Genomic DNA, 9,824 nt, shown 5'->3' on the forward strand with positions numbered 1-9,824 from the left:
GTGACTAAGCCAAAATGCAAACTTAGAGATGATAAAGCAAAGCCTGAGTCCTCTGACACTAGAAAGAGTGAAAAAATAACAACTTTTACTTTATATTTTGATTCAAAGAGGTGACTTTAATATGTGTAACACCATCTTAAATACGGGTTACATGCTGATGTCAGGCGCCATTACTCCACCCAACCAGTAATGCACATCGGCACCATACACATTATGGCTGCAGCTATCAGAATTGCAAAATAGCAACAGCCCCTGACAAATAATAGTCCAAGATGATGCTGTGGTGACATCACCGTCAGAATAAAAACAAGTATAAACCTACAGGCTATATTGGAGCACTGGAAGTCAAAACTGGCCAGAAAAGAAAGAAACAGAATCTCAGGAAGCCAAAATCTAAATTCATTACAGACCATGCAAGGGTGAAAAGTGGGACCAAGTGAGGTTAGACAGCTGGTTCCTTTGTGATACACATCTGTCTTTGGTTAAGAAAACTATAAGCAATTAAAAACGATGAAAGCAGCTGTTGAAATCAATTAAGGATTGTGAATTTTAACAAGCAAATCAACTGAAATGAAGCACAAGAAGACTGAGTAATAATTGCTTCTGCAGCAGTAATTGGGATTTAATGAATCAATTGGGTTGGAAGAAAAATCTGCAGCCACTGCAGCCCACCGGGACAAGATTTAAGTACCCCTTGTGGCATGGGGTTGATGTTTTATGGGCTCTACCTAACCCTTTGTTAAATGAACCCTTGGGAAGTGCAAAGGATTTGAGTTTATCATCCATAGATATACTTAGCATTTTCAGGTGTCCCAACATAAAAGCTATACTTTTTTATTCATACTCCTTAAACAAAACAAAACAAAAAAAAAAGATAAACACAGATATTTTTATCAATTTGCTTTTATGGAATATGTTATTTAATTAAATGCCTTATCTCCATTTTGTCAGGTTTGCTTTTGGGCTAAGGAATTGCTCATCTAATAGGAATAAGCCTCCTTCTGAGTTCAGTTCTCCATTTGGAAAATACTCCTTGTACTTGATCTCCATCTTCTATATTTAACAGGTCTAGCATCTCTTACTAAAATGGTATCAAATTCCAGAGATGTATAAGAAACAAAAAAATTAAAGTATCATCAAGAAATGTCTGGCACGAAAAAAGAAAACCAACACCCAAGATACAAAAATAAGGTCAGCAAAAAATTAAAATGCTGCAAAATGGGGTTGCAAAAAAAAAAAAAGACTCGAGTCAAAGCACCAATCTCTGCATATGTATACCTCCTCAAATTAAACAACAGATGTAGAGCGCTGATGACTAATTATATGAGAACAGCTTTATAAAACACTAACAGTATTTTACATTTTATTACCTTTATTTGTTCTTAATATATGCATTACAGAAGAAGTTTTATAATATGACAATTAAACATAAGTTTCATTCAAGGATTAATGTCATAATATTGGGAGGTCAAGCTTTTAGTTAAGGGCCCTGAAACTGTGGAATGGTCTGCCTGTTAATATAAGAGACACTCCTTCAGTCTCAACTTCTAAATCCAGGATGACTTACCGCTTTAATCCAGCATACCCTGCCTAGAGCTGCTGATCAGCTGTGCATTCTGCATCTTTGTTAGTCATTTCTACAAAATATAAGCAATATAAACTGTCACTAACTCTATTCTAATCTGTGTCACTTACTGTATCTTGATGTGGCACTTGGCCACACTGCTATACTGCCAAGCTTCTCTACTGCATATGGAAAAGTCATCTCAGATGCTGGGAGCATTGGAATCATTGGATGGAAACATTCTGGAGTCAGCCAGCACAGACTACTGTAGCAAGGCCATGAGTGGGTGGGCGACTTGTTGGCCAAAGTCTCTAGGACTGTGACTGTGTCTGACTTTGTCTTACAAATGACCATGGACCTCCAGGAGTGCTGTTGACCAGAGTTTTTGTTTTTCTCCCCTTCTCTGTCAATTGGCCAAAATTCAACAATTAATTATTGGACAGATGTTGCTGGTTTCCATTTGTTATTCACGCTCTACTTTGTTTTCTGTGTGTTTTAATAAATTGTCTTTTTCGCTAATTCTGTATTTAGAAATTTGTGAAAATTATACCTGTCTATTTCCCTGAGAACTTGTCGCATTGCTCTGGCCTACAGTCAGTGAAGAGAGCTATACAAAAATAAACCATAAAAATACAATCCATCCCAAATTGCAGAAACAATTTAAGATTTGTAAATGTGTAATCATGAAAAAAAATCTTATTGTCTCTGTTAGGGAAAGTGAACTTGAAACTGCCTCCCAGTTAGGCTAGGACATCCTGACTTGGTTTGAAGCAGCACATTTATATTAGAAAATGAGATCATATATAACATGTAACTTTATATTTTTTCTCTAACATCAGGTTACAAGTCGTATTTCTATGAACCAGATATTTACTTCAGACTTTTAATGTATTTAACTAATTTGGGACATTAAACATTACTTCATGGCATAAGGAATGTTACTAGAATGTACCATTTATCAGTGTGCTGACTGGAATGAATTAGAATATATTTCCATATGTTATGTAAATCAGTGCTTGAAGTGGGCCAGTACTCACCAGTACGCAGTGCCGGCACCTCTTCCAATTTCAACATGGAGTACGGGCACCTTTTCTTAGCATACGACTGAATCACTAAATTTAATAGGTGGATATTCCCCAAACTTTTTGATCGACTGCCCCTTTTTCGCTATAAAAAGAGCAGCACCAGTAACTTGGCTTCACTTCAAGCTCCGATGTAAATTAACCTAACACAGCTCTGTTAGTTTTAGTCAGTCTTGTTGTGGAAAGCCTTGCTGCTCACAAGGCAAGGCTTGACTGCCCAGGTGTAATAAATGACCTCCATTTTGAATTTCATTTGTAAATGATGACTCCAGACTCTTCTTTATTTGCTGAATATTGTCTGCAACAGTATCATAGCTTAAAATGACTTTACTTAGGATTATTGTATTCCTTCTTTAGTAGACTTGTATGTTAAAGCTGTGAGCTGTCAATTGGTTCTCTTTTTCCTGAAGTGACTGCCATGTAATAAAGAGATGTCAATTAAAAAACCAAGAGCGGCGATAGAACTAATATGATACTATATGCACTTGAGGGGTTTATAATAAGGTAGATGTTGAATTTAAAATTTTATTCATCCATAAACTGGACGTTTCTAATACAATTTTCAGAACAGAATGGGGTCTATTGCAGCAGGAACCATCAGTGGGTAGAGTGCCAGTCTATTGCAGAGCACTTTCATAGAGACTATCCCATTCACTTATTCCAGGCCAATTTAGAGTTGTAAATTTACCTAATCTGTGTGTCACTGGGATTTGGAGTTAATTGGAGTACCAAAAAAATAAACCCATGCTGATATGGGAAGACATGCAGACTCCACACAGATGGTGAGTGACTGGTCCTGGGTGTAGGCCAAGTCTTCTGGAGCTGTGCCACAGATGTGCAAACCATTACGGCACTACAGCACACTGAACTAAAACATACAGAAAGATACAAAAGTGTGAACATTAGAGTGGGTTTCTAGAATAGGAATTCTGATGTGGTAGAATGACACAAAGGTAAATTATAATTAAGAGTACAAAAATAAGACACACTTCAAATTAAATGACATATTCCATTTTAAATGATCTTCCAGATAGGAAATTGTATAGTAAGAAAACCTGCAACCTGTGTGGCCTTCCAAAACTGTGATGAAAACACACTGCCAGTATCTGCCAATATTATACATGCTGTAAATCTCAGAAATAGTGAAACCAGAGAAAACTGAAAGCATAATAGTAAAATACTGAACACCGTATTCATAGACACAGTCACCTCTTTATATGAGAGCCACTCATATGGCTGGGCTGGCTTTCTCCACCCCAAACACGGACCATCACCTGCACCAAAAATAACACAAAGTGAGTTGCATTTCCAGAATTGCACAAAACATTGAAGCTACTTCAAGCTGAGATCTACTGCTCATTTAGGAGTTGAAGTGAAACCTGCGTGTAGTTTGCATGGTCCCCATGGACGTATCTACATAGGCAAAGTGCCTATAAAAAGTGTCCACGGTCTTGGAAGTTTCCACATTTTATTATTGGTCAATAGTGGATTTAATTTGGCTTTTTTGAAACTGATCAACAGAAAAAAAAGACACATTAATGTCAGAGTGAAAACAGAACAGTTCAAAGTGCTCTAAATGAATTGCAAATAATAAAACAGCACATAATTGATCATGTAAGTATTCAGCCCCTTCAAGTAAGTATTCAGTCGAAGCACCTTTTGGCAGCCATGACAGCCTTGAGACCATGAGCCCAAGTCTCTGTCAGCTTTGAACATCTGCTCACTGCCATTTTCCTGCATTCAGATTTGTAAGACTGGTCAAGCCCTTTCAGGCCGCACGGAGATTGTAAGTGAACAGCTATCTTCAAGTCCAGGTACAAAGTCTCAGTTGGATTGAGATCTGGACTCTGACTCCCATAAATTCATATTTTTTCTTGGGATAGCTTTGGCTTTGTGCTTGGTGTTGTTGTCTTGCCTCCTCCATGATTTCACTGTATTTAGCTACATTCATTTTACCCTCACAAGCCTTCCAATACCTGCTGCAGAAAAGCATGCCTACGTCCTGATTCTGCCACCACCATGCTTCACAGTGGGGAGGTTGTGTTGTCTTAGGCCAAACAGATGTTTAACACGATAGCCAAAAAGCTCTAATCTAATCAGATAATAGAACCTTCTGCCATTTCAGAGTCTCCCAAGTATTTCCTAGCAAACTCTCTCTGTGTTTTTTAGGCAGGGGCTTTCTCTTTGCCATGCTCCCATAAAGCTGTGACTGGTGAAGCACTCGAGTGTTATCTTCACAGCCTTGTCGATCTCTTCCAGTGTAGCTTGTAACTCCTTCAGAGTTCTGCTACGTCTCTTGGCGGCCTCCCTGACTCGTCATCTTCTTGTAGCATCACTCAGGTTTTGTGGACAGCCTGCTCCAGGCAGAATGCCAGCTGTGCCACACTCTTTCATTTCTTAATGATTTATTTAAGTGGACTACATGGGATATTCAGTCACTTGAATATTTTCTTGTTTTCATCACCTTTTCACTGAGTTGCTTGGACTGTTCTTTTGTCTTCCTTGTGTAGGTTAGGACCACTTACTGACTCACCGTAAGGTGGATCTTCAAGATAAGGCACATTTATGGTATAATCAACTGAAAGCCCCGAGAGAAGTGATCTCCATTGAACCAGTGATGATTCTGGGGTGTCATTTTAAAGAAGCTGAATACTTATGTGAGCAATTATTTTTTTATATTTCTAATTAATGTAGAACACTTTACACACATCTGTTTTTCACTTTGACATTTTTCTGTTGATCAATGTCAAAAAAGCCAAGTTAAATTTTATAATAATAAAATGAGAAAAGTTTCTAGGGAATGAATATTGTTTTTATAGGCACTGTAATAAAAACCTTTCAGTTGTCTTACCTGTTTCAGAATATGGACATGGTCAGGTTATCCTCACACTCTGACTGATGTTAACTTGAAAAGAGGAGTAAAGTAGAACAAGTAATCTGCTTTCTGTACTTTTATTCCCCTGGCCAGTTATGGTGGTACTGGGCTGAATAAGGAAGACAAGAGTTTACTTTTTGTACAGAAAGTACTTTAGTTTCCCTTATGGAATTCATATGCACTTCCTGTCCCGCTGAAAGACATTTTCCATGGTGCTCAGTGGGCTATGTCATTTCAAATGGCTCCTCTGTTCTTCTCAGAATGTTGAGCTGCTCACCCAGAGGAGTGTTGGCCACACCACATTTTGGCCCACTTTCTTCTAAATGTTCCAGCTGTCCCCAAAACATGTGCCTTATACCTAAGAATGAGTTGGCTCAGTAAGTTAAAGGCACTGAGCTTTCACTTTAATGCTATTATCTAGAAAACCTTGAGAGTAGAGCCAAAGATGCAACAATTAATTTTTCATTCATATAATCTCTGTTTCTGTAAACTGTGAGCAAGAACTCAAATTGCTTAAATTCCTCTACTTATGACGGGTGTTCAGCCTTTCTTGAGATAGAATTTAAGCCTTGGATTTGAAGATATCAGAATGATATGAGCAGTGGCGTAGCTAGCTTGCTGAAGGCCCCTGTGCAGTGCCCTGAGGTGGGCTCCTCCTGTCTAGCATAACTGTTACTAATTTCTAGGTTCCAGGGGCCGGCTGGGCAGTGGTGACCCCGACCACAGCACTATCACACTAGTGACAAACAAAGCGGCCCTCTAAATGGAATTTCTAATAACCTTTTAAATTACAGCTGCTGTAAGTTAGCAAAAATAAATTAAGTTGTAGGAATGGAATATGGGAGGTGTGGGTAGTAGTAGTAGTACATAAATATATGTAAGATGTGGACCCACTTGATTTTCCAAGACAACTTTGTGAAGGAAGATGATTAAAAGGTAAGGTAAGCTAGACAGTAGAAACTGTCATGTGCTATAAAATGAAGCCATTTTGATTTGTAACAAATTAAAACGGTAACCCCGGCTGACAAGATACTACTACACCATCAACCTGTTTTACACAAGTTCCGCGAAAATGGACATCATAAAGTGAGGTGTTAATGGTTCCAAAAAAATTTGCTTTGTCAGTAGGAAAGTTCTTGGTCATATACTGTATATTGCTCGTTTGTCTTCAATAGTTTCTCCATTTTTAACGGTTTCAGCAGCTAGAACCTGATCTGCAGCCGTTGTATCTCTACTTCCAAGCTCGGTAGTTGCAACCATCTCACTCACTGCACTGTCTGCATAATCTGCCTGCGACCGTTGCGACGATTCACCAGCTCAGCATTCTCAGTTACCACCGCTGGCCCTAGCTCAGTTTTGAGAAGGATAGAAATCTTGGTAAGCTTAGCGTTTTTCAATTCCTGTTGCAGGTGTGCCTGACATTTAGCAGCACAACTCTTATAATGTTTGCCGGATCCGCTGCTACTGGCCAACATGGCGTCATTTGGCAAGAGTATAAAAAGCGTCAAATTGTTCAAATATTCGGAGAATGTAAACTAACAGGGACCATAACTTAACAACAGAATTGCTATGATTTACCATTTACGACATGGGTCTCCAACTCCGGTCCTGGAGGGCACCAGTGGCTGCAGGTTTTCATTCTAAACCCTTTTCTTAATTAGTGACCCGTTTTTGCTTCTAATTAACTTGTTTTGAATTAATTTTAATTGACTTGTTCTTGAAGACTCAGACCCCTTAATTGTTTCTTTTTCCTTAATTAGCAGTCAAACAATAATGAGATACAAAAATGAGCCAAAACATGACCAGCAAACTGAGACCATCAAACAATATCTTAACATATAAAAAAGATGAAGGTCTCAGGAATTCTGATTTGCTCAGATCCCCAAAGCATTTGAACAGAGCTCTTAGAAAAAAGAAAATCAACAATTTCAGAAATGTCTGCTATTGCACAATGAGAGCAACAACAAGCCATGGAATTAAAGAACGAGTTTAATTAACAACAAGACTCTGAGCCTAAATAAGCAACTGGTTGGAGTGAAATAGGTTGGATTTTGAGGCCCTGACTTAGCTGGTCTTCTGTTAGTTGACTCAATTCACATTTCATTTCTGTTTGGGTGCCATTTAAGGTAAGAAATTAAGAAATTCAGAGGAATGCTGAAGAAATTCAGGAGAACAAATCTTAAAAAAAACAAGTCCCTTAAAATGAATTCAAAAGAAGTTAATTGGCAGCAAAAACATGTCACTAATTAAGACTGGAGTCCCCAACTCTGATCCTGGGGGGCCCCAGTGGCTGCAGGTTTTCATTCTGACCCTTTTCTTGTTCAAATGATTTATGGAGCTGAGCAGATCAACATTCCTGAGACCTTCATTTTTCTTTATTTTCAGATATTGTATGATGGTCACAGTTTGCTGGTCATGTTTTGGTTCATTTTATATCTCATTATTGTTTGGTTGCTAATTAAGGAAAAAGAAACAATTCAAGGGTCTGAGTCTTCAAGAGCAAGTCAATTAAAATGAATTCAGTAGAAGCTAATTAGGAGCAAAAACAGGTCACTAATTAAGAAAAGGGTTAGAATGAAAACCTGCAGCCACTGGGGCCCTCCAGGACCAGAGTTGGGGACCCCTGGTTTACAAGTTCAAACTACAAAAACTGTTGACATCAAGTCAAAGTACAAAAGTAATAATTATTTATGATAATAACTAAGGGGCTTTGACACCTACTCGCTTCGCTTGCACGACGACCATTTAAAAGCCTGTATAGTAGCTGCTGCTACCGAGCTGCGTGATCTGCATGTCGTGCTGTGGGCCGATCATTTAAAAGCCTGCACAGCAGCTGTCCATTTGTTTCACTTCCTTGTCTCGCGAGACGTTAAAGTGTCTCCGAGAAATTGTAAGTAGGGCGTGACGTGCAAGTAGTCTCACGGGGCTTCAAAGTGTCTCTCCGAGATGATCATGTCTTGACCCAAGATTTTTTTATATAATAGAACATATATTTACATTATTCATATGATGTCCTTCAAAACTTGTTCCTTTCACGTCCACTATGGCACCCCAAAGGTTGCCAAATTTTCTGAATGTGCACTTCTCTGTAAGGTGGACTAAGCGTGTTGTGTCTCCGATTAGACTCTGAGCCTCCGAACACCTGAAGTCTAAATTTTTGTAAATTGTAGGCCTGCCAAATACGTAATATCGTCATGGATTGGATTATACTTGCCTGGTGATGGTGCAAACATGCCACTGAAACTGTGAATTATTAACGCAATGAACTATGCAAGTGATTTAAGCTATTCATTTTTTTTTAATTTGAAGGGTTCTAAGTGGGGGCCCCAAGCTCATAAGCCCTTGTGATTTGCACAATCTTCACAATCTACTGCTACGCCATAGGATACGAGGCCCAAATGACCACAAACAGCAGACACGCATTGTATAGCCCACATAATGGACACTGTTCTTATGTGAATGGTGTCTCGATGTAATATCAGTGAAAGTGACAAACGGAAAGGGAGACAAGAAGACCTGCTAGGTTTCAGTTAGAATATGAACACAGCACAATGTTTACTGCATAGCAGCTTCTATCAAGATGAGGTATATGGTGTTCGAATGTTGAAATGAATCCTCATTCATTAGTGTATACTTAAAGAAAAATCATTTTCCAATTTCTAATTTATACTAACTAATAAAACAAACACAAGAAAATCTGGAGCAGCAAGTAAACCTGGGTGTTGTTATTAAGAGCCTAATTGAGCAAAGGTGTCAAGTTAAACCTGATGTACTCACAAACATAACCCTTCCTTTTTAACACTTGGGTGTTAACATTTAGTTAATTGAGGTGCCCCATTGGTTCTATGTGCCCACTTCCCAAAAGCTCACAATACTTACCAGTGATCAGTAGCCCCCTTTTGAAAACTTCATACATGGTTCTTGCATCATCATAGTAATGGGTAAGGAGCTCTGGGTTGTCCCCCAGCACTGACCTGTGGGCACCTCCCGAGTTCTGCACACAGAAAGAAAAAATGTTTATGGTGAAAACTGAACTCTGACCTTTTGGTTTACAGTAAAATACTTTAGAAATTTGTTAACTAAGCCACAGAGTCTACATTGTAATTTCGTAAAGCACTATGAGTCGATGTGAGAAATATTAATCAGGGGGCTCATTGTACTCCATGGCTGGCTGAACACTAAAATCTTACTCTAGCACTGCATTATACCATATACAATTAGCTACTAAAAATACCATGGCACTTTGCACATCATACCAACATCACATAAGACAGATGCATTTTAAAGGCAAACTCCAGCCAAA

The 9,824-nt window shown here is 38.7% G+C and overlaps 1 protein-coding gene across 1 annotated transcript in view; it reads right to left on the bottom strand.

Moving 5' to 3' along the window:
- The window catches only part of acsl6 (acyl-CoA synthetase long chain family member 6), an 81,128-nt gene extending 71,613 nt beyond the window's left edge, over nucleotides 1–9,515 (bottom strand). Inside the window, exons 1-2 of the mRNA XM_039775359.1 lie at nucleotides 9,401–9,515; nucleotides 3,856–3,920 (exon numbers count right to left, since the gene is read on the bottom strand). Of these exons, the coding sequence (XP_039631293.1) occupies nucleotides 3,856–3,920; nucleotides 9,401–9,437 (102 nt within the window). The 5' untranslated portion in view covers nucleotides 9,438–9,515. The remainder of the gene's footprint in view (nucleotides 1–3,855; nucleotides 3,921–9,400) is intronic.
- Between the last annotated feature and the right edge of the window lie 309 nt (nucleotides 9,516–9,824).

This window comes from Polypterus senegalus, chromosome 13 (genome assembly GCF_016835505.1).
Source record: "Polypterus senegalus isolate Bchr_013 chromosome 13, ASM1683550v1, whole genome shotgun sequence".
NCBI lineage: Eukaryota > Metazoa > Chordata > Cladistia > Polypteriformes > Polypteridae > Polypterus > Polypterus senegalus.